The sequence below is a fragment of the Mchenga conophoros genome, linkage group LG23 (genome assembly GCF_057382185.1).
Source record: "Mchenga conophoros isolate Kocher_MC1m ecotype Shallow Benthic linkage group LG23, M_conophoros_male_GT1.1, whole genome shotgun sequence".
Taxonomy (NCBI): domain Eukaryota; kingdom Metazoa; phylum Chordata; class Actinopteri; order Cichliformes; family Cichlidae; genus Mchenga; species Mchenga conophoros.
In genome coordinates, this window is record NC_140547.1 from 51628529 (window position 1) to 51655516 (window position 26988).

The 26988-nt window shown below is 43.7% G+C and overlaps 3 protein-coding genes across 9 annotated transcripts in view; all 3 read right to left on the minus strand.

The window, feature by feature from the left end:
- Positions 1-2435: 2435 nt before the first annotated feature.
- LOC146548296 (thymosin beta-12) lies at positions 2436-5055 on the minus strand. The gene is made up of 3 exons (XM_085266309.1): positions 4898-5055; positions 3514-3626; positions 2436-3421 (listed from the first exon to the last, which is right to left on the minus strand). The coding sequence occupies exons 2-3, from the start codon at positions 3611-3613 to the stop codon at positions 3390-3392; spliced, it is 132 nt and encodes a 43-aa protein (XP_085122435.1). The 5' UTR covers positions 3614-3626; positions 4898-5055; the 3' UTR covers positions 2436-3389.
- A 2187-nt stretch (positions 5056-7242) lies between these two features.
- LOC146548297 (ribose-phosphate pyrophosphokinase 2-like) lies at positions 7243-19678 on the minus strand. The gene is made up of 7 exons (XM_085266278.1): positions 19353-19678; positions 16503-16686; positions 12972-13070; positions 12543-12667; positions 9531-9704; positions 9287-9446; positions 7243-8264 (listed from the first exon to the last, which is right to left on the minus strand). Exons 1-7 carry the CDS (start codon positions 19472-19474, stop codon positions 8172-8174), a joined length of 957 nt encoding a protein of 318 aa, XP_085122404.1. The 5' UTR covers positions 19475-19678; the 3' UTR covers positions 7243-8171.
- Positions 19679-23118: 3440 nt separating this feature from the next.
- The window catches only part of LOC146548298 (histone deacetylase 4-like), an 85775-nt gene continuing 81905 nt past the window's right edge, over positions 23119-26988 (minus strand). For all 7 annotated transcript variants that reach the window (XM_085266123.1, XM_085266121.1, XM_085266122.1 and 4 more), the window contains one exon: positions 23119-26509. In XM_085266123.1, the coding sequence (XP_085122249.1) occupies positions 26467-26509 (43 nt within the window). In that variant the 3' untranslated portion in view covers positions 23119-26466. The remainder of the gene's footprint in view (positions 26510-26988) is intronic.

Here is a 26988-nt window from a genome sequence, read left to right on the forward strand (position 1 = left end):
CCAGTACTGAGTATATACCAAAATGATCCTACCTTACTCCAGACACACAACTAAAGGCTGCTCTGGGTCAATCAGCTCTCTGAAATTATTTCTCTGCCTCCTCCGATGTGGTTCAAACTGCATCACTGACGTCCTGAAATATGTACGAAAGCCAGCTCCTGGATCATGTATGAAATTCTCCCTGTGGGCTGTCTGCTGCTGAGAATTGGATGAATCCAGAACGTCTCTTGGACCAGCTCATCACTGCTTGATGTCAACTGTATATTTTTTCACAGTGTGTTTTTTTAAGGATGAATTTTCCATAAAGCACAACACGTTTTGTGTGCGTACACGTCACACAACAAGTTCAGATCTGAAAAATTGTGAATCTTGCATTGCTCTTTGGCAGCACGCTGTGTAAAATGACCTTTAGTGTAACCAAGAAATGTCTGGGGCCTTCATTTAACCAGCAAGTTAAAGTGAAAGTAAAAACAAAGTGCAAAACAAAATGCTCTAAACAGGATACGAAGCACAGATTTCTGGCCGACAGACCTGTGTGACTTATAGACCGTTATCTCTTCCTGCATATTGCAATGGTTGGTCCATTAAGGCACTCCCGCCTTAACTGAGGACTGTTAACGTCTTGTGCAAATTTACATGCAATCCATCCAGCCGTTTAAAAACAAACCGCCCTATTTGTGGCCACAAACAAGTCACATCCAGTAACCGTGTGTCCATTACTGCTAAGTGTAGGGGGACGAACAGCCTGCTAATAGAGTTGCAACTATGGAGCACGTCCACTGAGCAGCCGTTAATCAATCACTTCCCTCTGTTAATTAGGCCAGTTTCAAAGACATGCCTTTAGTTTGAGTCACCGTGCTGCAAGGCCAGATGGTTGAAACGTCTGAACAGAAACAGCACAGCAGAACCCGACGCGTTCATAATCTCCCAAGTGTTGAAAACGCGCCAGGAGGACAGGTTTGATGTCGAGTGCGTGCCAGGGAGAAAAGCTCTCCACGAGGACAACAAGCATCCAACCGCCCAACCCCCAGGACGTGACTCAGCAGCAGCTGTTGCCATGGCTTACCAGGCAGGACACCCATAGGTTCCCAACGAGCTCACAGTGCTGACACATCTGACGCACCCCTCCCCTCAAATCTCCCCTTTCCCCTTCATCCCTAGACAACAGCGACTCCACCCCGATTCTCCGTCACTTTCTCTGGGGGTCCTGATGCAGGCCCGAGCGGAGGCGCACAGCATGCTGTTGAACCGCAGGCGGCTGTAATCCCATCCGAGTGAAGACCGGGCCCGCTCTCCCTGCCATAGCCACTACCCCTCCTCCTCAATGCAGATTAATACCTTATTAACAGCCTCTGACTTAACACTAATCCACTTACACTAGCACGTAAGATCTTCGGACTGTTATATGGCCCGAGATCAAGCCCGTCTTCGGCCTGAGAAGAGGCAAACTCTGACGATGACGATGTCTCCTCTTTGCATTTGTCTTTAGTGATTGCGAGCCCCCACCCCGGGGAAATACACAGAGTCAGTCCTGCAGCAAAGACTCATCTGACTTATTTGCAGAATTCATTAGCTGATAGTTCAGGCATTCATCGCTACGCCCGTGCTAAGCAAGCCAATGAGGGCTCTGCTCCTCCAGAGCCTGAATAAAAGGTCTCTTGTGAATTATGTCCACCTTTACAAATGCAGCAGGTTCTCTGCATGCATGCTGCTGACGGGAAGTCTTACAGAAGTCATGGTAATAACAGTAAGGCTGTGTAGGCGGTGGCTAAATTAGGATTAATGCAGTTTAGGGTGAAGGACTGAGCAAATCTCCTGCTGGGTCACGGCCATCCTGTCCCAATAAGCCACCGCTCACCAGTGCACCGACCCAGCTAATAGCTAACTTGTTATAGGTACACCCTTATTCTCCCCTGTCATTCAGTATAGCACGTTCATGCTGCATCAAATCAGACCTGTAGCTGTTAGAGTGCCCTACACAATCAGTTCCTCAGCTGGTCTACTCTACTTCCTGAACTTGAGATAGTTTGCTCCACAGCTCAGGCTTTTAAAGTGTAATTCGAGCTGACGGTGGTGTTCACAGCTTCCTCTAGAGGAAAGATTCATGACAGGTGGTTTAACAACTTTCATTTCCCTTCCGCCACCTCGACACATACACAACATTTAAAAAAAAACCTCATCTCCTGTGCTGGTAAATCCCGGCCGTGGAACACATTTAAGCCTTTCAATGGTGCCTCATCCGTTAAGTAAGCCTATAGGAAGGTAAGAGTGAGGTAGTGTGGAAAGTAGGTTAGACTAAGACTTGAACTGTAAGCTGGAGCCAATTTAAATTCCTGCTAACTACCTTCAAGTGTGAGGATTGTGATAGAGCATGCAGGGTGGGGGTGGGGGACTGGGACATTTAAATGTGCAGATAAACTCTCGCAGCACACCTCTTTAGTAACAAATTTTTTTATTACAACATTTCACTGCTTTTTTTTCTTTCCATTTCTGGTAATGGTTTGTGGCAGAGTAACATGACTGCTGGGAATATACAAAACTCCAAAAGAATTTCGCTCTACAGTTCAAAGCAAACACATGGAATCGATTGGCAGAATCATTTTTTCCTTTTCTCTCATTTGAAACAATTCAGAGACGACAAAAGCCATCCTGAATCACTCCACACAACAAACGAAAAAGGGCCAAAGCACGTTACATTTTCACCGCATCTCCCAGAATCTAGATGGCATCCGTTACACTTTCTTAAATCCTTGTGTACATACAAAAGAAAAAAAGAAAACACTGAAACAACAGTATCAGTTTCTTTTTCCAGGTTGTGGGGGGGGGGGGGTACATTTTGGCCAGCGTACAGACGAAGTTGTGCATTTCCGAAAATTAGAAAAACAACAAAAACAAAACCAAAAAAAGCTTGACGCCTCAGCTTTGGCGCAAAAGCAGCCACACAGAAAGTTGGGTGGTGGTTGGTGGGTTTTGGTGAGACGGTGATGAGCTTCCTGGGACGCAGGCCACGCCCCATCCCTCAGGCCTCTCGCCCTCTTGACACTGCACGTCGATCTTGGTGGTCAAGGCGGTGTTAAAAGGAGAGACGTGCACATTCACGGACCATCTTCTGCAGTCCCCTCCCTTCCCTCTCTGCCTCAGAGAAATCTTCCTCATCTCTTCCCTGGCGGAAGGACGAGCATGACGGTGGTTAAAGGTGACAGTAGTAAAGGGGTGGGGGTCGGGGTGGGCGCTCTGGCGAAGGCATCATCCATCCACAGGCTGTGCAGCTTGGTTATCGTTTCATAATTTCGGTTACAGAGTTATACAGCTAAAAAGAAGTGACTGAAAACAAGGCAATGCAGGAGGAGGGGTGAGGGGTGTACAGTGCATGACGGGAGGTGGGGGCTTCACGACGTCGCCTGCTTCTCCTGTTCGATGGCTGTGAAGGAGAGGAGAGAGGAAAGGAGGGGTAAGGAATGATACGAAAAGAATCGTGCAAAAAAGGAATCCAGAAGAAACGAGGACACCAACTTTCTTTTGTAGGCAGGGGATTCTTCTCCTGCGTCTCTGTCTTCTTCAGCTTGGACTTGTCGAACTTCTCCACCTCTGCAAGGTCGGGCTTGTCGCTCATTGTTGCAGTTAGTCTGAGAAAAGATGGAACAAGCAGGGAGATGATTAATATTATTCACCACGCAAAGTTGTGCAACAAAAAACAAAAGACTAAATATACACGGCACATCAAATCTGACATGTCAGTGGCTTTTATTTGATTTCTGGAAAGGGCAGAAAGCACCGAGCATGTGGACCGAGCTGACATTTTTAATCAGTAGAAGGGCGTTGCCTAAAAATCTCAGCCACCAGAAATCGACGGCTCGAGATGAAGTTGACTGCGCAACCGCAGACTACTTTTTCCCTCGAATGTGCCGCCGGTGAGTCCGCCTTCTTTTGTTCGCCTGCGGCTCAGCCCTGCCTGATTTGACTGCCTGCCATCCATCCCGTTACCCAACACACGCACACAAAAAGTGCGCACACACAACCCGGGATGTTGCACACAGGGAGGGGGGAAGACAATGAAGCCCGTCCAAGGCGTTCAGCGCGCATTTACATAACAATAGGAGTTCCCATGCTGGGCACAGCGAGGAGAAATATGAGGGAGAGAAAAAAAAAGGGGGGGGGGGAGGGGGAGCCAACTTGTGCGCATTATTTAAAATATGACGCTGAGTGAATAAAAACTGTAATATTCTAAATGTTAGAAAATGTGGATTTATGAGCGTCCACTAGCATGGAAACTGCGCACAACATCCGCAAAATTCACTTGTTACGTACTTCTCCCTTTGGTGCGCAATCTTCAAGGAACCACCGCCCTGATTGGCGTTAAAAAAAATTTTTTTTTTTTTTTTTTTAAAAACCTCCACCCTAAACATTTGCTCGAACAAACCCACGAGGGAAAATATCTAAATGCGTGGTTTTATGAAGGGAACCAGGTGGGTGCAGGGCTCCCTCTCTGACTCTCTCTCTCTCTCTCTCACACACACACACACACACACACACACACACACACACACACACACACACGCACGCACAGCAACAAAGGAAATGGGCTGATATGCTTGAGACAAAGACGCTGCACACACGCCCACCCTGCTGTCACATTTACACTCTGATGGGAGCTTAGAAAACCTGCAACCCTCTTAACTCAAGGACAGAAAGAAAAGAGGAAAAAATCTAATCATCTTCTGTCTCCTTTTTCTTTCTTTGCTGTGGCATCACTTTTGGCACAACATCCACTCCACTGCGCATTTACCCGCATCGACTCCGACAGTCTCAGCTCTCCCAGCTGCACACGGTGAAGCACAAAGAGGCTGATCACAAAAACAGAAAAGCAGCATGAGATGCCGAGCAGCTGTTTACTCACCGATGTGTCGGCTGATGTCTGGAAAGGTTGTGCTCGGCGCGCTGTTGCAGCAGTAGTGGCGCGTCTTTGCGCAAGCGTTAGATATACTCAGAAATATGCTAATGACATCTGACATCACCGCTCCCCCAGACCGTCCTCCGTTGCCCCCTGCTGGAGGAAAGCTCTGAATGCTCCATCCACACTCACACACACCACCACCACCACCTCTTGTAGTAAGCTCTTAGTATTATTATTATTACGTGACAGACGAAAGGAATGGAAAGATGTGGATTTCTGCTTTTTGTGTCTGTTTTTACTGTGAAATCCCCACTGAGCTGAATGGTACACTCCACTCCTCTAGTTTCATAACATGATGCCACTGCACTGAGTGCAACATCAGCACGCGTCTGACTGAGTGGCTCTTTTGCGTTCGCTCAGTTTGATCTGGAAATCGCTCTCTGAAGGCCTGACCTGTGGAAAATTGTTAAAAAACTGCGTCCTTCCTGATATGACTTCCACGTGCCACTGACTGCACTTCCATGCGTGCTGGGCTCCACCTGGTGGCAGCTTCATTTGAGCTGTGCGTCTCCCTCTTTTTGCAGCATTTCCACTGTGATTCATTTGTAGATTAGATTGGATTCAAGGTGAGTTTCTCCAAAGGATCTGCCTTTAAGTGGGAAATCCAACCATACGTTAGGGAGTTCTATACTAGATTGTGACCTTTGACCTCCCCAGAGACTCCCAGGACGTCTTTATCGAGACTGACTAAACTGCAGAAATCCATTCCCTCCACAGAAGGCATATTCAGAGGCTTTGATTAGGAAAATATAGACACAGTAATGCACCGATACATAAGTTCAGGTCTCTCTTTGAAGTCAGGCCTCTCTGAAGGGTCATCAGACCTATCCTGTCACACCAGCTCTCATTACGACCTCCTTCAATACATCCATGGTTCTTCTCTGTGGTCTTCTTTTCCTCCCACCTCACTGGCAAGAGCTCTGATACTGAAAGCTCTGTTTAGGCAGACTGCAGTAAAAACTGTGTTAAGAACAATGTATGTAAGTGCATTTGCCAAAAATGCAGCCTTTAAACTTTCTTCAATCACCTAGCAACAATTCAGCTTTTCTGCGTGCATTCACATAGTCGGGCTGTAAACAGGGTCAGTTAAAACAGTTAAAGGTGTGACCTCCTTTTAGACATCAGAAACAAGTCAAAGGGCCTCTGAGATAAAGAGAAGACAGATTATTTATTTTTATCTAAGTAAGAGGTTCTGTGCTTTACATGAACTGTGTATTTGTGCAAGTTTACAAGTACTGTTCAATTGTTCTTCAACTCAAATATGTAATCAGCCAATCACATGGCAGCAACTCACCTCATTTATTTATGTAGACACATCAAGACCTGCTGAAGGTCAAACTGACAATCAGAATGGGGAAGGGAGGTGATTTAAGTGTGTGCTGGTCTGAGTGTTTCCCACACAGCCACCAGAACAGAGTGAAAGAGAGAATCTCCAGTGAGCAGCAGTTCTCTGGGAGAAAACGTCTCGTTGATGCCAGAGGTGAGAGGAGAAAGGCCAGGCTGCTTTGAGATGACAGGAAGGCAACAATGACTCACATAATTTCACAGCTGAGCAGAAGAGCGTCTGAGTGTAAAATGCTTTGAACCTTGATACAGATGGGCTGCAGCAGCAGGAGGCCACACTGCGAGTCACTCCTAACAACAGCAATCTAAAGCTACAGTTCAAACAGGTCCACCTAAGCTGGATATTAGAAGACTAGAAAACGTCGTCTGGTCTGATGAGTCTTGATCTCTGCTGTAATATTCAGAAGGTCGAATCAGAACAGCTCCCTCTCCTGGTGGTGTAACGTGTGGGGGATATTTCCTTGGCACACTTTGAGCCCCTCGAGCATCGTTTAAACTGAACGACCTGCCCGAGTGCGTTTGCTGACCACGCCCATTCATCTTTTCACGGTTTCTTCCAGCAGGATTATGCACAATAACCCTCAAACTGGAGTTCACTGGACTCAAACGGCCTCCACAGTCACCACCAGTCTCAGCTCGCTAAACTGGAACAGGAGGGTGTGCAGCCAACAAATCTACAGCAACTGTGTGATGCTGTCATGTGAATATGAATCTAAATCTTTGTTTCCAGCACCTTACAGGACAGTTAAAGCAGCTCTGAAAGCAAAAAAGGGGGTCCAACCAACTACTAAGGTGTACCTAACAAAGTGTCAGGTGAGTATATTCCACCCAAACTTGTCAGTTGAGAACACTTTAACCCCCCCATCTTACCACTTTTACAATGTTGCTGCTCATGTGTTTCTTTAGTGCCACTAAACAGGAGCGCAGAGATGATGAGGAGAGCGTCGGTAAGCCAATGTCAAAAGCTTTATTGTCAAAGCGTTACACAGATATTTATATATGTATATATAAAAAGAGAAGAAATCACATTTTCAATCAACCTGCAGGCAAATGTGACCCATTACAGCTGATTCACCTTTAAAACAAAAACAAATTACGGCTGAAATCGACACTAGAACAAAGCTCGATGCTCCATTTCTCATCGTGACCTCTTGGATTCTCGTATTCGTCGTTAAATCTCCTTTTAGTGCGATTCTCAGGAAGGAAGGCTGCCCTAACGTCGTGCAGCTGAACCAGGCAAAGAAACGAGGAACTAAAACAAAGTGTTCGAGCTCTGACTCGACTGTGCCCGTGGTCACGTCGGTACAGTTACGCTCGCCATGCAGCTTCTGAACTACGCTCAGGAATACGGCGCTAAGCTTGAACTACCAGAATCAAAGTGTTAGAGTTCGGCTACAACTAGAAAACTTTCAGCAGCTCTGAAAAAGCAAACACTTCAGTGACAGCAGGGACGCGGATACATTTTCATGTTTTATTACTTTGTGAAGCATAAAGGGCCATAAACACCGCTGACCCACGACACAGTGGAAAGCTTCATTTAAAGTGAGGTACAGATAATACACGGTGTTACATAAGGGACCCTTTGGTTAAAGTGGAGGCCAATGAGTGCTGGGCTCAAGGTTAGCAATACTGAAACTGAGAGGGGGGGGGCACAAAAAACTAAAAAAAGCTCATAAATACAAAGTTGGTCTTCGGAGGAGGAAGTGATATTTCTCTGTCTGCTGGGTGAGATGTAAAGGGCAATGTGGGCGTGACCTTTAAACAGTCACATGGGCTTTTGGCTGAAAGCCATCAGGCCTCTTTTGTTTTCAGCCTTAACTGGAGGAGGTGTGCCCGAAAGCGTTGGCCCCGTGGCCTGACGAGCTCCTGTTCTCTACAAGGGTACGTGGCTGAAGAGGTAGGACACCGACTCGCCGTTGTGGGTTCTCCTGATGGCCTCCGCCAGGATCATGGAGATGTCGATGACCTGCAGGAAATAACGAGTTTGTAACGTGAGATAGAAAGTAGCACAAATCACATCTGCTGCAAGCCTCCTCCAGCCTTGCTCTTCTTCTTCTTCTTTTTGTTGCGCGGCAGCCGTGGCTGGCCACCCTGTTTCTACAACTGTTTGTGTATAAAACCCTTTTGTTGAACACATTTTAACAATGCTCTGGCCAGTGTTCGTCTAGTGAGCACAGGCTGACAGATCACCGTTTACCCCAACATGCTGGGTGTGAAGCACTCACAACAATTTACTCTGGAGGAGGCTGGAAAGTTTCCTGAAAGGAGCCTGATACGAGTCGATGAGTCACTGATGACAGCGATGCTGAGGGGAGTTGTTGAGCATTTGCAGACCTTTGCAGGTCAGAGGAGGCTTGGAGAGAGCAGTGGAGGAGAAAGACAGTAAGAAAGAGATGATGAAAATATGTAGAATGGTCATAGGAAAGAAAGAAAGAAAAATTAAAACCAACTTAACATCCATTTTTGTAAAGCTACATTTTGGTGTTTGAATTCTCAGGAATCTGGAAGTTTCTAACAGAATTAAAGAAAACCGACTTACAACAGCAACATTTCCCTGAAGGACAGAAACTGCAGACAAACAAAAGCTCAACCTGATGCCAAGTGTTTACCTCAGCAGCTGTCAGCTAAGAACCAGGCCTGTAAAGCTGAACAGGTCATACCACTGGATGTCACTGTTGTATTATGATCTTACACTGTGGTTCTACTCAAAAGCTGAGCATTTGTAACCACAGCAGAACTACATGAGGGAGTTTGAGGACCTTCAGCTGCAGTTTTACACCTAATTAGCCAAATGTAGTTCCTGGAAATCCAAACAGGATCCACACTATCCACCGCTGCAGGTCTGGACACCTTTATCACTGCCAAAGTGGTAAACTGGTAGAATAAGCTGCTGCACTGCTGTAGCCAGTGACGATCCCAACCAACCGAACATCAGTCGGTTGAGTTCTGTGCACCATCTCATCTAAAGACGGCAGCTGTTGTGTATACCTGTATTTTCGGGCAGGCCTTCATCTTCTCCTCCTGCGGGATGGTGTTGGTCACCACCACAGCCTCGAACGGGGCGCTGTTGATGCGAGATATGGCCGGCCCTGAGAATATGCCGTGCGTGAGGATGGCGTAGACCTTCACAGCTCCAGCATCGATTAGCCTAAAAGTGGAACAATTACCAAAAAAAGTCACTACATTTATACATAAAACGAGCCAAAGACAAAACCATCTAAGTGACACCGACTTGTCGGCAGCGTGGCAGATGGTCCCGCAGGTGTCGGCCATGTCGTCCACCAGGATGGCCACGCGGTCCTTGACGTCACCGACCAGCACCATGCGGTCCACCTCGTTGGCCTTCTTCCTCTCTTTGTGGATGAGAGCGAAGTCCACATTCAGACGGTCCGCGATGGACGTCACGCTGAGCGGGGGACAGGAAAGAGGAGGGACATGCACAGACTCAACCCTTAATTGCTTCTCAAACAAGTCGACTACAAAGCTGTGACTGAAATCCCCGCAGTGCGCCCTCGTTTCTCTACAGGATGACATCAAATAACTTCCAAAATGGCAAGCAGTTGGCAAACTAAGCAGATGATAATCACCGAGGTTCTGCTGATCTCTCCTAATGTCACTGTGAAAAGACTCGGAGCTAAAGCTTGAATCAGCACATCACTTTCCCCCTACACTAAACATTGAAGTATATTTTCTACACTCAATACAAACGAATGGCCAAACAGATGGGGGGGGGGGGGGGGGGGGGGGGGGTCAGTGCAGTCTGTGTGTTCTTGATATGACCAGGTGCACGGCCACTTTCAGGACCTTTGATGTGGTCAGAGTCCAGTGTTGGGAAGGTTACTTTTAAAATGTATTCCATTACAGATTACCGAATACATGCCCCAAAATGTATTCTGTAACGTATTCCGTTACGTTACTCAATGAGAGTAACGTATTCTGAATACTTTGGATTACTTAATATATTATCATGCTTTTTACAACTACGTGAATGTACTATTGCTGTGTGATTTATTACTATTACTGAAGGTCCGCGACTCCAAACTGTAGTAAAGGGACCTCTGACTAATACGGCGGGGTCCCTGTCGGCTCGTAGCCGAAAAATAGCTTTACTTTGTTGTGTGGGTCAACTTTGCTAGCAGAGACAGAGAGAGGCGTTGAAAGGCTGCTCCTACGGAACTTATTGTTTTCGGAGGAAAACAGGAACACGGTGTACAGTCGAGTCTTAATAGCTTACTTACAACTGGGCTCGTCAGGCTCTCTTCTTGGCTGAAGTGGTTATTATTATATTTACATGCTTCCAGCTCCCGTTTCTGCTCGATGACAACTCGTACCTTTCCACTCCCCTTTTTCTCCCTCCTCGCTCACAGACCCATAACGTGTATGGCAGTCCATTCTCCCAGCAACACGGACTACACTGCCCATGATGCTACATTCTTTAGAGCTATGCTTGTAGCATTCTGCCTGTTAGCTTAGCACAACAACAACAACGAAAAGGCGCTCTCTCACCCAGGAAACACACAGTCGCAGAAAGCGAGAGAGAGCGTCGCCCTGTAACCATGGCAACCGTAACGCTGCCGCCTGGAACAACAGAACGTAGCTGTCAAACAAAACCCAAACAGTCCTGACCCGCGACAATATGAAACAGGAAAGTACCGCAGTGTAATCCATTTATTTCAACAAAGTAACTGTACTCTGAATACCACCTTTTTAAACGGTAACTGTAACGGAATACAGTTACTCATATTTTGTATTCTAAATACGTAACGGCGGTACATGTATTCCGTTACTCCCCAACACTGTCGGAGTCACATCCCTCAGAGTTTTGTCTTAGCCACCGCAGCACGATGCTACCTCCATCATGCTTTACCAGTCATGCACCAATCAGATGACACTGGGCAGGTGATAAAATATAATGTGACACATAAGAGCCTTTTGTCTGTTTTTTATTGCCTCTTTTCCACCAGCATAGACCCAACCGACTATTTCAGTTGTTTTCCATTAGTACCACTTCAATGTGGGTGGAGTTGTTATAGCAACGTGGCCGGGATGTCCTGTGATGTCATTTTATGTGACACAAACACAACAATGGGGCACATCGAGGTGATGGTACACCTGCTGCTAAACAGATGGTAAACATCTGCACCTTGTCGTTGGTTAGTGTGGAATAATTTTCCTCGTCCAATCGGTGGCCTGCAGTCTGCTGACGTCACGTCTTAAATGCTACCACCTAATAATGGGAAACCCTAAAAACAGAGATGAGCCAAGTCAAGCAGCTGCTGGTGGAAAAGAAGCTTTTTACTAAGGGGGAGCTCCAGTCCAGCTTTTATGGCCTTTACTCCCCCAGCGTCGCTGTTTGGCCAGCGGCCCTTACTCCCCTTCAGGAACCTTCCATGAGGCATCATTCTTTTGCAGTGATCCCATAACGTGTGCTCAACACACTCCTGCCTCAGCTCTGTGGGTCATTCCTTCAAGCTCATGATGTGGTTTTTGCTCAGTCCCCATCAGCACTGAGGCTTTACAGACACGTCGTTGCTGAGGGCGAGCAACACAGCCCCAAAATGACATCACAACACTCACACAGAAAAAAGAAACACTGAACCGTGTTGTATCGGCGACTGCAGCTCGCAGACGGCAGCATTTATTAGAGCAAACACGACTTTTCCAATGAGCCGCTGCCACTGACGACACGCTGTTTAATTTAAAGAGTAAATCTACTGCTGCGAGGTGCCAGCAGCTGCAGCACAGTAACACAACTGCAGTGACATAGCATAAAATGAGCCTGCACGAGACAGTCTCACACTAGAATTGAAACTGAAAACATTTTTCTACCTGGGATCTTCGTGTTGGGTCGAGCGCTTTAAGGAGTTGCTTAAAGCCCTCCTTTACCATCACATCAGTAACTTTCATCCACAGCTCGAGGGAAAGGACACGCAACGCATTGCTATATCGCTGATAACGCAATATAATGATACAATTGCGTACAGTCAGATATGGCACAGCCTTGCACGTCACGCTCTTGCGCACCCAAAGCTGGACTCCAGTCATGCTCCAGAAACCTCTCAAAGACGCTTAGGAGACACAGGCATGATGGGACATGAAGTTTGAATTTGAAGACGGCACAAATAAATAAAAACAGTGGTCACAGTTCACTGCATACAGTCCGTCTGCAGCTTATTAGCATTTCACATCATGCAGAGATACGTGGTGCTCCTTAACCCCGCTATCTCGTGTCGCTGCGGCTTACCGTTTGGCTCCTCCTGCATCTGGAGACACGATGATACAGTTCTTCCACTCAGGAATGTGTTCTTTGATCCACTGCAGGACGGCGGGCTCGGCGTACAGGTTGTCCACAGCAATGTCGAAGAAGCCCTTAAAAACCGGACCAGAGTAAAACGACAATTAGCTCTTTATGCATGCAAACACAACATGTGTAGCACAAATAGAACTGGATCAAAGCATACATTCACCTTCAAATCACTCTAAGAAACTGTTGCTGTGAAACTGGCAGCTTCGTATGAAGCTAGCAGCAGTATTAGGTCCATCTACAAGCACCTGTGCAGCCGTGTGTGAGACTTAGAGGTGCTAACAGGCAGATTTGATGGTCTTTATGTGGCGATTTCTCAGTCTGTACGTCAAGTTTGGCAGTAAGAGGTGGAAACACTGGTGCACCAACCTGGATCTGTGACGCGTGGAGGTCCATGGTGATGATGTGGTCCGCACCAGCCACCGACAACATGTTAGCCACCAGTTTGGCTGATATGGGTGCTCGGCTCTGAGGAAGCATTGAGACACAGTCGTTGGAGGCAAGTATGCACGGGTAAATACGCCGAAAGGACTTTCCCCCTCCTATATGGTGACCATACTGTTTGTATAATCATTTTATGTTGACTCGCAGCACCTTTGAACATTTGTGCTGATGTTAATCAGCCGGCTTTCATTTTCACACATTTTATTTACAAAAATGAAACTAAAGCTATAAAAGCTCCAGCAACCTAAATAAAACCCCTCCCTTGTTTTGCTACAAAGTTCAAAGTTTGTGTGTTGTGATTGTCAGCTGCTGAAGGCACACGTAGACGGCTCCGTCCTTGTCAGAGTCCTTGCTTTGGGGGTCACCCCAGCAATGTAGGTCTGGCTGCCGCTCGGGGCCTGTGCTGTTTAGCTGCTGCGTCTACTCGAGAGACGCGTCAGGGCTTGTTGACAGAACACTCGAATACGTGTTCATGACGGTGGAGCGGCGCTTAGGCCGGTGATTAGACTAAATGTGGCGCTTGGATATTCATGATGGCTAGATGCTCACTGCACCAGGATAAAGTGAGCAGCTGTGAGTGGAGTCTGAAGTACGTGAGATAAAAAGATTTGAGCTGTCAGGAGGACGTTCATTATTCACCTGAAACACATTACAGCTCTGTAGGAAGTTAGACCTGTTTTCTCCATCCATCTATTTCCTTCCACTTATTTATCGTGGAGGTGGGCGGCCTCAGGGATCCAGCTTTTTCAGCCTTGATCAAATTTAACTTAAAAATAATAATAATAATAATCTAGCACAAAATGAGCTTGTTGTTCAGAATGAATGTGGTAAATATGGCTATTATATCCTGTAGTGCAAAAGTCACAGCTCGCAGATTTGTTGTCGCTCGTGCAAACAGAACAGAAATACAACATATAGGACAAAAACTGAGTTTGCACAATTCTAATGAGCTTGAAAGTCAATATTTACCTTTGTATTTCAACACAGCCTGAACTCAAGGCCGGCTGTCTTGTCATATCTGTCAGTAGTATGTGACTGATCCCCCCCATCACTGCTGCCACTGATTTTCAGTCCAGTTCTTGTGTAATCTGACACCATCAGCCTCTTCTCCTGTTGCCCTTCTTTAAGAACAGTAACCTGACAGCCACCAACACATGCACTATATTGGACAATATATGTACTACAAATCCCAGCGACAGCTTGGCTGTTTGTGTTGTGAAATGTGAACCGGGTTAAGTTTGTATAGCGTTTCCAAATGAACAGAATCTGGCAGGAAGCCTGAAATCGGCAAGTTTTTAAAGTAGAATCTTTATCTGGTGTAAACGAGGATGAGGTAAGAAAGTGTTCACAGAGCTTTGACCCTCACGTGCTACGATGAGACTTTATTAGATAAGTGGAGCTCGGCGCACACGCAGGCAGAGTGAAGGTGGAAAGCAAGGAGGAGTCAGACAGGACGCTAATTCGCTGGATCAGAACCTCTGCAGGTGCTAATTAGTTGAAAACCGCGTCCATCTCGCTGCTTCGTGCAGACGTGATTCTCCACACTCATCACACCAACAACTGTGGCAACACAAGATAATGATTTACAAGATCAGCAGCTTGAGCCGGTTTCTGCCTGCAAACCGACGCCGCTGCTGACCTTGAGGGATTTCTTATTAAAACGTCAGTGCGATTAAGTTAATGCGTCAACCTGCCAGAGGGGAAGCAGAAACGTTCTCCGGGGACCTGTTTGGTCTCGTTCTTGAGATTTTGAAATCTGCATTTTAACGTCTCCTACAAAGACAGATTTTCACTCATTACCCAGCAGCCTCCACTCGAGCCGGCGCCCACAGGACCATTTATGTTTGTATAAGCTCACAGCTGCACTGCAGCCTGTGACTAAATGCCAGTTTACAGTAGGGCTGGGCCATATTATACCGTTCACGGTAATACCGGTATAATGTTAGGCAACGATAGGAAAATGAAATATCGCGATAGAATGGGAGTAAAACGCGCATGCGCAGTGCCTTTGTTTTCATACGCACATGGCCGATTGTTGAGTGAAACAGATGAACCAGAATTGGTTTGTAAAAATGGTGCAACTTCCGTGATGTGGAACTGGTTTGGTGTTTGTCCATCAGATACACGACAAAGCACATTTTTTTGCAGAACATGCAAGCGGCCGTTGTTATTGTCATATTTGTCGGACTAAGATGCTCTTAAATCTGGGAGTAATCTGGGTCCTAAACTCCGTATACTTCAGGTCAAACAACACTGCAGCGTCACAGAGTTAAAAACTGTCTAAATTCTTTCATCTTTAATAAAACGATCAGCATTGCTGCTTTACCAGGTGTAACTATAAAGTTTAACTTCCAGGCATCCATGAAAAAAGTTATTACATTTAATGGAGTTAGAAGTTAGCAGGAAGCTAGCGGAAGTTAGCTCGCTAGTTTCGCTAGTTACCTAAGCATGATATAGCATGTTCTGACTGAGAGATTTCTGAAAAAAATCAAACGTACAGCTCTGCTATCACTTCCAACATAAATGAAGACGGGAAACTAAACAGCAGTGACGTTTGTAGGGTTACTGAAGTTGGGCTAGCTGCTATATAATGATGTGCTACGTGATCGCTAGCGACACAGCTATGTTAGCATAACATAAACAGTGAAGCTGGAGGATGAACACTAACACTTTTCCACTTATAAAAGTTAACGTGAAGGTTCCTCATGGTTAGAGACAAATGCAATCGCATGGCAGGATGCTGTAAACGGACCAAACTTCAGTCAGGAGAACAACTGAGATAATCCATCCACAATACGAGGTTAGTCATTAATATACTGCAACAACATGGGAATAGAGCCGCTGCCAGAGAATTCAACATTAATGAATCAATGGTACAGAAGTGGAGGAAGCAAGAAGAATGAGTTTAATAAAGTTTGAGTTATCTGACTGCTTTGTTTCGCTTAATGTGCCTTATAATCCCGTGCACCTTATGGTCCGAAAAATGCGTACTGCACACTGCAGTTTAATGTTGCAAAGCACCTCTTTTTAACTTCAGTGGATATTATACATGGTTATGCTCAGGATATGTCAGCCCATTTCTACTGGAAATGCCTTTTGGTTAAACTTTCAGCAAGGAATTTGCATTTGCACTGTTACATTTTTATAAAGCTTTAATGTACATAAAAACCAGCTTCTTGTTTAAGTGAAAATAAATGGAAGGTTGTCTTTTTGCGCTAGTAATGTTGTGGAGTTGTATTTTGTCTCGCATCAATTATATCATCAGTTATATCGTTATCGCAAATTTTCAAATATATATCGTGATAAATATTTTTGGCCATATCGCCCTGCTCTAGTTTACAGGATTAAAGTCATATAAATATATATGTGGCTCGCAGGAACAAGCAGAGGTGACGTTTGTACTTTTGGTTCTGAACTCTTTCTGCTGTTAGGGTTTCAGAGTGGTGAGGCGTTTACCTTGTCCTTCTTGTCCTGTCGGGCGTAGGGGAAGCAGGGGATGACAGCAGTGACACGGGATGACGAGGCGATCTTGCAGGCGTTTATCATGATTAGCAGTTCCATTAGGTTGTCGTTAATTTCCCCACAGCCGCTCTGAATGATGTACACGTCTTCACCACGCACACTTTCCCCAATTTCCACACTGTATAACAAAAATGCAGGCAAAAGAATATATTTTACATCCACACAGACACACGACCCTGTGATCTTTGAGTAAAACGACCAAAGAAACCCACAAGACTGAAGAGACAATGAGACATTTGACAAAACGACCAAAACCACACGTAAACAGACAATTCAACCAATGTGGTACAAGACCACAGAGACACAACAAAAGCCACAAAGACTTTAAATGACCACAAAAAAAGAGAGATGAGAAACAAGCTTTAGAGTTTCTAAAGACGCAGAACGTATCCTCAGAGTTACCAAAGAGACTCAAAGCAAAACAGTCAAAAAGATTCAAAGTCACCAAAAACAGACTCAAAATGACGCAAAAAGGAAAAAACGCATAAAGAAAACCCACAGCGTAAAAACACTTCCAAAGAGATACAAGTCAGAGGCACAAGACCACAAAGAGAAACTAAACAACACTAAAAAGCCACAAAGAGACTTTAAAAGACTCGAGACAGAATATAGCCTCAAAACAAGCCCAAAAATCTCCAAAAGGCCAAAGATGCAAAATTACCAGAGACATAAACTGAGCACAAAGACAGAAACATAACTTTGGTGTCTTGTTGCTTAAATCCAGGTAAAAGAAAAACTCAAGGATGGATCAGTCAAAACAACAACAACAACAAAAAAGCACTCGACCACTTTATATTATAAATCTGATATTAAAACTACAGGATTCTGTGATGCTCAGAAAATCCCCAACAACACATTTACCTTTATATTGACACTCACACAAACTGCACTGTGGGACACTGCAGGTTTTAGTGTTAAAGGCCAAGTCTGGGCTGAGTCCCTCTGCTCAGGTTGAACATGTGAAGCTGACACTGTGTGTGTGTGTGTGTGTGTGTGACATTCCTCTGTGGGAGATGACCAAGTCCCGTCAACCTCAGTCATGTGATCACTGCACGCACAGCTATGCAGAGGGAGAATCACGATTAGATAAACAGTTAATAGAACTTAATGACATCAGCAGAGGCTGTGCAAACACTGATACTGTATATCGCTCCAAGTCTGCAAAGTTAGTCCACTAATAGCCTCAAATTCTCCCTTTATCCTCCATGTCTGGGTCTTTCAACTCCATCAGCTTGAGCTGAGTAACAGAGTATTTTCCCCAGCCTGATCATCAAGGGAAAAAGAGCACAAATAAAAAGTCTCCATGCCGTTTTATTCCCAGGGATTTACGCTCTTGTTTTTGTCACAAAGTGAAGTCTTAGTCGGAAGATTTGAGAAGAGCTGCCATCGCCTCCCTTTATTGTGAGAGGATGAGAAAATAATCTTTGTTTTGTGTCGCACAAACAGCTGCGTTCCCAGGAGAGCAAACACGCCGCAGATAATCAAGAGTTTCCCTGGATTTTTGTTTTTTAAAAGCTGTGAATGGAAAAAGGATCCAGACACCTTTAAGAGAGACTGCAGATGACCAAACAACAGATGCAGTCGAGTGCATCACACAAGGAAATCCTCTCTGAGTAACCCCCCCAGCAATGAAATGGTCACTGCAGCCCCCCCCCCCCCCAAAAAAAAAAATCAAGACACTACATTTCTCGTGTTACTCCATCCAAAAGAAGCCCAGCAGCTCCATATGTGCTGAATTTGAAGCTGCTGGGGGCTGAGAGCTCGGGGTCAGCACAAGCATGCAAACATGAAACCAAAAGGTCATCATCCCGCAGGAGAGTTCAGACAGGCTGCACACATTCAAGTCCACAAGCAGTAAAAGTAATAAAAGCCCCGTGGAAAGCTGAAAGTTATTAAACAAGGGTCGACGCATGCGTGTGGGCACTGGATAAACTAATGGTGAGCTCGGTATTGTGGATATAAGCTCAAATTAATTAAGCGCATGTGACACAACCAGTGGACAGTTAACCATCTTCCCTCATACACAGAGGCAGCAGAAACAAGCTGTGCTCTTATTTAACATGTAACGTATCTCTGTGGCTGCTGTGGACTTTTTAAATGTATGCTAATGCCTTCAGATGCCTTTAGCTATATTTCGGTCTATGAAGTTAGCAAGCTAACTCAAGAGTGTGTTAAAATGACAGCGGGGTAAACCAGCATCCATTATCGGACGTAGTTGACCCCCGCACACCAGCGCACTTTAACCGAGACAACGACGAGCGAGGCTTGAATCAGTTATACCGTAATAACCACAATTTAACTTAAATTATTTAACAGCAGTAACAGCCTGTTCCCTTCTCAACAGTAGCGTTTTCCTAGCTAACAGAAAATCCCTTTAAATGGCTACAAAGCCGAGTTTGATAAGACACGAGCTCGTTGTGGAGTTTGCGACGCAGATACAAAATACGGCATTAAGTGTTACGTGACGCTGGTTTACACCTGTTGTTTTGAACGCACGCAAGACAGGTGAACAGAGCATTTTAAGTAATAAAACAAGTCCTCAATGATAAGGATAGCGCAGGTGTCCGATAAAGGACGCCCCAACTTTAGCAAGCTAACCTGCTATGTTTACATGTGGTTAGCTAGTCACGTGTAGACGTGAATAGTAAACTATTGTTAGCCAGAAGCTAACCCTCCCACATGGGGACACCGAGCCAAAGCACTGAGGGCAAAAAGAGAAGACAAACCCGTTACGCGTTAATGTCAAGATAACTAGCATAGTCTGCAAATCCCAAATATACTCACCATGTCTCCTGGTTGCTGAATTTCTTCGTTATCACTTTCCCCAGCTCCAGTCCCAGCCGATCCGCCACTTTCTGGGACAGGTCGTGGTGGGAGCTCCCGCTAAAAAGCACGATGTTAGGCATGTCCAAAAACCTGGAGCTGCTTGTTCGAGAAAAAGAAAAATGAAGAAAGGTATAAAAGACACGAGGTGTCCCCGCTTTAAGGGTGCTTTGGGGGGAAGAGAAGGGGGAAGAAATGAAGCTTAAGGTTGGAGAGTGAGCATCGCACCGCTGCTGGGACCGTCGGCGGAGAGGAAATACGAGCTCAGCGTTTGCACGGTGAGGGGAAGTGCCTGCCCCTCATTGGACGGCAGAGCTGTCCACTTATGAATGAAGAACGTTATCGCAAGACATCTTTCAAATCGATCTTTTTATTGGCTTACACTGTCCCAGGTTACCCCATGTCTGCTCAGATTTCACCGTGTAGCATGTGACTTTATTACCTTATAAATTAACTCCTTAATATATTGATACTATAATCAGAATCAACATTTTATTGCACAAAAAATATATATGCTTTCCCATTTAGTGCACATTAAGCAATCTTAAACTTTTATTCTATTAAAATAAATATATATATAAATATATATATATATATATATATATATATATATACTCATTTCCATTTAGCTTGTCGAGAGCATCGTAGTGTAAAATGCCCCAGCTTTTATGCTGTTTTAATGTGCCAAACTAATTGTTAAATATTCTTATGAATTAATAACTACACAGCTATTATTCATTCCAAGAGAAACAAGCTTTCCTTTTTAAATTCGCTGTTAATTATTAATACCCGAAAGCCTTTCCTCATGCTATTCTCATTAAGGCTCAATCCATCTAAAATCCTCACATCTTTCCAACATTTTCCACTCGACGAGCCCAGATTTACCCAAATATAGTGTGGTTCAACGTTTGAACAAACATAATAATTGCTGTGAAATTGTAGTTTTATATATGAAATACTTTTCTAGATTATTTATTTTGAAAAATTGTCCATCCAACTCCTTTACCTTTCTTTTTTCTTTTTTTGACTTAAAATCTGAGCCAATGTTTGAAAACGACACTGGCGTCAGACACTATTAAAGATAAAAGCCTGGAATTCTCACTGGTGTTTGTGGGATGTGTAACGTGGGACAGATACGTTGAAAAATAGCTGAGTATGAAATATTTTTAAACATTCAAGCTGTCCTGTAAAGTCACACCTATTAAAACATACCAATAAAAATTAAAATAAAAAAAACTAGTGATAATTTTGAATGGTATATCGTTGCAATTCACAAGCATGCAAAATGAAGCATATAGAATATTTTTAAGAAAATATTTTATCACAAAAGTGAATAAAGTTATATTTTCACTCAACTTTCATGCTGGATTGAGCAAATATGACAACCCTTACCAGAAAAACAAAAATATCAGTATATAGTTGAATCCAAATAGAACAGAATTCTGGAAATGGTAACCATTTTAATAAATAATATTGTTAAATGTTTGCATATTCATATTCAGTTTTGAGAGCTACTCTACCTACTGTTGTTGGACTTACACTGCCCTGGAGGAATCCAATATTTCACGTAAAGTTTTTAAACAATAGTAAAAGCTATTAAAGGTCAACAAGTGCAAATAAAAAAAATATTGTACATAAAAGTAAATATGTCAAAATCGATCTATCAGCAGTGATTAGATCGATCTGAACTTTGCAGTATTAAAGTTTTAGGCAAACCAGAGATGGAGCAGAAACCGCGTGATGATTTGAGACGACTGACGAGCTTTTATTCCTGTGACCCCGTACGTCATTTTGCTTCTAAGCTATATACAGAAATGCAATCAGATGAATGCCAGATTTCTTATTTATCAGCGTTTTTGATCTTTCAAACTTTGACGTTTAAATCATGTTCTAGACTAAATGTTTGACCACAGCTGATAGTGACTGCTTGGCCTTTGCCCAAATGCAGCCTGCACACTTGTGACACTGGGTTTTGTAATTCGATTTACTACTCAGAGAGAAGTCATCTGAGACTTTATGCCTCTCGTGGTGCTCTTTCTTGCCGTCACGTGGTGGCCAGCTAATTTTTCAGCTCAAGAAAGAGCATGACTCCACTGTCTGCTCTGCAGATACCCTGAAACCAATACTATTGATTATTTTGGATTGATTTGCACTATCACAGACTGAGTAATCATTTCAGTTGTGTGATCAAAGAACATCATCAGATAGAACGTGACCAGACACCAATGATTGTATTGATTAGGTCCAGAATCCTGGTCACTGAGGTCAAAACCTCACGAGGTAGCAACAAGTTACCCCAATGCTGTCAATGATGACAAACCAATAACACGACTGGAGCCGCTCATATTTTTCAGAAATATATTTTATAGATGATGTCAGAGATGAAATGTCCAAAGCGTAGGTCCCAAAGAAAGATAACATTTTTCATCAATAGAGACAAACGACAAACAAAAAATAACTTTTTTAATCCATTTACATGTAAACCAAGAATTGCTCTTGAGCCACAGTGGTTATATATATGTATAGAACTGGCCGAGGTGGGTGTGACAATCAAACGACGATGCCCTTTTTCCCCCCAAACCTTTTTCTCAACTGATTTCTCCAGTGCCCGTTTAGAAATCTTTGAAAGAGGAACATTCTTTGGGAGCGTCTTTAAGGTCTGAATGTAGCAGAGGTTTGGCAGAGCACGTTTCTCTCAAACACAGTTCATACAAGTCGTAAGTGCTTGAAATCACTTATCCAATAAGAATGATATTAAATGTTTCTCAGTGGAGTCATTTGGACAAAGTCCTTTGAATTGTTTGCCCACCAGAGAGGAAGAAAAAAAAAACATCCCTCCTGGAGCTCTTGGGAGCTGCCAAGGGAAGTTTTTTTTTTGTTTTATGTTTTTTTTAAATATATAAGTCCTCCAGTGTTCTTCTTCTATTGTGCAAATACACTTTTTGTTACACAGACAAGCAGGCATGCTGACTCACAAACCATGCAAAGAGTTAAAGTTTGGCGGGAGCAGACAGCAAAAAAAGAAAGAGTAGTAAAAAATCTACAACTTAAGCAAGTAACAAGTGGAATGTTTGGTTAGAGATGAAAAATATCAACTTAACCGCAAATCTTACAAGTTTAGAAAATTATATCAACTCAAATTTAGACATTTCTCTCCTCTGGCCTGTCCTACTGCTCATCCACGTCTATTATTCTGCTGTAAGTGGACCAGTTTTGGTTGTAGACAGCTGGGCCTTCTCTGGCTAGAGTTGGCCTGATAAGGGATTTTTAAGACAGATACCAATTTTTTTTTTTAATGTATATATTTTGAGATATCGGCTGATATTTTTTTCCTTTTAAAAAACCAAAAGAAATTTCCCTAAAATTTGTTAAGTGTACTTATTTATTTACTTGTCTAAGCTCTGCCCGACTGTGCTGGGATTAGAAAACTCAGCCTTTTCTGGCCATAGCCTGACTGATAAAGGATTTTTAAGACTGATACCAACATTTGGTGATCTGAAAATCCGATATTGTGATATACCAATATACGTTTTTCTTTTGGACAAACAAAAAAATTTACCCTAATTTTTTTGGGGGGGGGTGTACTTACTTATTTATGCTCTGCCCAACTATGCTCAAACCAGCTGGTTGTCTTTGTGGCGCTGCATAGTGGCCTCTGGTGGACACACTATGTAATGTCAACACTCATAACTTGGTGAAGGGTGTTTCTCTTCTTTATTTTTTAAAATTCTCATTTATTGGCTGTTATAAATGCCATTACCAATAGTATGGCAAATAATTATGGTTGAAGTTTTGATAAATCAATTGGGGTTCAAAAACAATGGGACTCACCTTGTGATGCTCAAAGACATAAAAGATATTTTAAAAACTCAGCAACGTGTCCTCCAAAAATCAAACGTCTTCATGGATAATTTATGTATAATTTATTTCTACTGACTAGATCCGCTAGCCAAAAGAAGTATGCAGATAGTATTAAAGCTCATATTGGGTTCGTTTAGTGTCAGGACAGCCACTGAACATGAAATCAGCTAAAAAGAAGTTGTTGATTTTTGATTGTGAACTCCTGTCAATCCTGTCATATTTGCAACAGTAAAGTGTTAATACCCGTGGAACGTAAGCCCCTGTTTATTAGTTTTAATCATTTCCTAAACTGTAACATCCAAAACCTCAAAAAGTTGCCATTTTATACAGAAATGGGTCAGAACAGAAACTCAGATCTCCCGAGTCTCCACTGACAGAAATAGTGAGGGCAAAAATACATCCGCATTACCATCTGCAATATGGCATCTAAGCCTAATCACAGTTAGATGGTGGATGTATTTTGGTGGAAAGAAAATAGCTTCTACATGTAGCTCCTCACAGCAAGATTTGTGGATATTTTTGTATAAGTGGGTCATCTTTTTTCCTCTTTTTGAGCAGCACAAGGAAACTTCTTTTTAGTCCCATTATATTCAAAAGCCACAGGAATGTCTACAGCTGATATCATCAACAATGGGCAACTCGCACCGGAGCAATCCGACTGGATAAATCACTACAGGCCAGAGGAAAAACACGCTCATTTGATTTGGGGGATGAAAAGTCCCTTTAAAAATAAACATGACAGTCGTCTTTAATCAGGTGTTTAACAAAGCAGTTGACAGATGGGGGCTCATTCGAATGTATTCGATCTACTCTTCGTGTCAGGTCAGTTCAAAGCAGGAAAAGGAAGAAGGAAACACCGACGTCATGATAGTGCCACACATGCTTAGAGAAGGACTTTGAAATGATTGGCTGATGTTTTCCATCCCGAGCTGCTTGAAAAACAAAAAGAAAGAAATCCTTTCGTTGACATAGGTGTCCCCTTCTTTTCTTTTCCCACCACAGAAAACTCAGCTAGCTACATAAGGTGGCCTCTAAACGTCGTTTTGTTTGTTTTTTGGGTGTTATCACAGTTGAAAGGTAAGCGCATGTCGCACATGCACCAGAGGAAATGTTAGGCAACAAAGTGATCAAATGTCTTGACTCTGTAGGTGTTTAAAAAGTCAACCGCGGTGCCGCGTAGCGACCACTGGAAAACAGTGCAGTCGATGACGAGTTAAATATGCTGCTTTTTCAAAGTTCATGGAGTAACATCTTACACCATACTGCTTTTCTTTTTTTGCTCACAATATCATAGCTGTCATTAGTTTAGAGTACATTTATAAATTTTTCCATATACAAATCTCCTATAAACAGTACATGTTATAAATACATCATTGATGAAAATGCAGAAAGGCTTCAGGGAGCCGTAGAAAGAAAGAAAGAAAGAGTTGCTCCTTAGTTCTGATAAATACAAGAAAGAAAGAACAACAGTACTAAGGACGTGAATGGCAGCCCTATAACTATTCAGAAAACGGATAAAAACACAGAACAAAATCTATGGATGAAAAAGTTAGAAAAATAATTTTATACAGTAAAAAGTAAAAAAAAAGAAAAAAGGAGTGGACACGCTTACCAAACACACTTCTGACGTTGCAGAATTGACAAGTTGATGCGAAAATCATACATGTAAAATACAAACAAAGACAATACTCGATTACTGCCTCTCAAAATATATTCAATTCAATATACATGGCTGATGTTTAGCTCACAATAGTAACCAAGGTAGTTGCCAACCGGCAAAGCATGGGCTCGGCACACACCTGATCTGTGAAGGAGTAAATCAGTAAACATTGAACTGGGTATTGGGCGCCTTGTCTTAAAGGGCCAATACGTGAAATGTTTGTCGGCTTGCCATCTAAGTGGAGTTAAGTGCTGCTGTAAATCCAAACTCATGCTTTGGCTTTCTCTTGCTTGGCTTTCTCTTTTGGATAACATTCAAAATATCTTGCAGGTAAAAAGAAACAAAGAAAAAAAACATGTCTGGCCTCTCTGCTCAAATGCATGCGTTTTACAAAGCGACGACTTCGATTAAAGGGAAGCTACATTAAAGGCTAAACCTTTTCTAATTCCTTCTTTGAAGGTCTCCATGTTTGCACCTTTAATTTTTTTCCTCTACTGAAGCTGGCAACTACCTTTACAAAGCGCTTTCATTTCCTTCTTTCTTTTCTTCCTTTTTTACAGAAAAATAGATCCATCCAAAAAAAAAAAAAAGTAAAGTAACTCTTCAAGAGAGGCCGTGAGAGACATAAATGCTGTCTTCGTCACGTTCCAAGTAAACATGCTGAAAGATTGTTTGCTATATTTTTCATCACCCCCCCCCCACAAGAAAGGACTTGAAACTCTCCTCCGTCTCCCGCACCCTCGGGCCGATTCCTCGGCGAGAAAAATCTTAAGGCAATCTTTTCCTGAACAATCGTGAAATCCAGCGGACCCTCACCAAGGCACTCCTCTAACTCGTCAACCTTCGACAACAGGCTGGTCCGGCGAGGCGACGGAGTCTCACCGTTAAAATCTTTGTAAAAGCCTACTCAAACTTCGGCCCAACCAAAGTCCACAGTGAACACATTTAGTAAAATTATCTTCTCGGTTGCCATGATGCCCCCCCCCCCATTTCTTTAGGGAGGGAAAATAGTCAAGAAAAAAAGAAAACAAATCCCCGCGCTTGCCTCTTGACAGCTGGGGACGTCTGCTGTCCCCGTGTCCGTACTGGATGTGGTCAGAGGGCAGCCGCGTAAAGCACCGTATTTTCTGCACAGAAGTGTCATCGCACCTTTCGGTGACTAGATCTGATCTCGCCCCTGCCCTCTCCCGATCGCTCCGCTCCAAATACGCTCGCCCGCTGACGTGATCACTTGATCAGCCGCCGAGGGCTAACATGGGGGTGCGAAGACTGACAGATAAAACGTCTCTGAGCGAGCGCTTGCCGGTATGTTTAAACAAGTTTTTTCCAGTTCAGTCCTCCTCTGTCTTCTGATTGGCTCCCTACTCTTGAGGCTGAGCCCACCCCCTCTCCCTCGTTTTTTTTGGCCGAGGGGCCGCCAATCAAGGTGACTGACGTGGTGAGTGGGGTTATTGGGGACTAAATGAAGGGATCAGTCGAGACTCTTTGCTGCTCAAAGAGGCGTTCTCCGGAGAGGTCAATGGTAACGCGGTGACGCCCTCACGTTTTCGTCCACTACAGCGGCTCCTCCTCTTCCATGGGCTCCTCCTCAGACCTGCTGAGGAGATATAACACAGAAATATTAATACTAGACCTCAAGCTGTCATTAACAAAATGCCTCCTCAACTTTACCAGCACCATCGAGGACTGAAAGAATGGGAATCCAGTGTGGAAAGATAAAACTGCAATTCTTCTAGCGGCCACTTGGGGTTTGCTCCAAAAGTGAGTCAATCCCCATCAACTCTCATGTTAAAATAACTCTACAACTCTAAAGCAGAAAAAACATGTTGGCAGCTGGCAACAAAAACAGTTTTGGTCTCGATAGCTTATTTGCTATTTCCTGACACCTACACACAGGGTCTTTTTTACTGATATAGAGGCATTTAAAGGTTTTTAAGACTAAAGGCCATGACACACCAAGCACATTGCAAACTGTCCCCCAACTCCCTCAAAAAACCCACGAAATTCCAAATGTTTGGATGCAAATTTGTTGTGTAACGTATGTACACACACTGACATTCGTCCTCATAGATTGCA

Coding starts and splice junctions, on each gene's coding strand:
- LOC146548296 (XM_085266309.1), bottom strand. CDS start 3,613: ATGAGCGACAAGCCCGACCTTGCAGAGGTGGAGAAGTTCGACAAGTCC. Junction 3,422..3,513: donor TCCCCTGCCTACAAAAGAAA/GTTGGTGTCCTC, acceptor TCTCCTTCACAG/CCATCGAACAGGAGAAGCAG.
- LOC146548297 (XM_085266278.1), bottom strand. CDS start 19,474: ATGCCTAACATCGTGCTTTTTAGCGGGAGCTCCCACCACGACCTGTCC. Junction 13,071..16,502: donor GACAGGACAAGAAGGACAAG/GTAAACGCCTCA, acceptor ATGCTTCCTCAG/AGCCGAGCACCCATATCAGC. Junction 8,265..9,286: donor AGGCCTGCCCGAAAATACAG/GTATACACAACA, acceptor TATTTCCTGCAG/GTCATCGACATCTCCATGAT.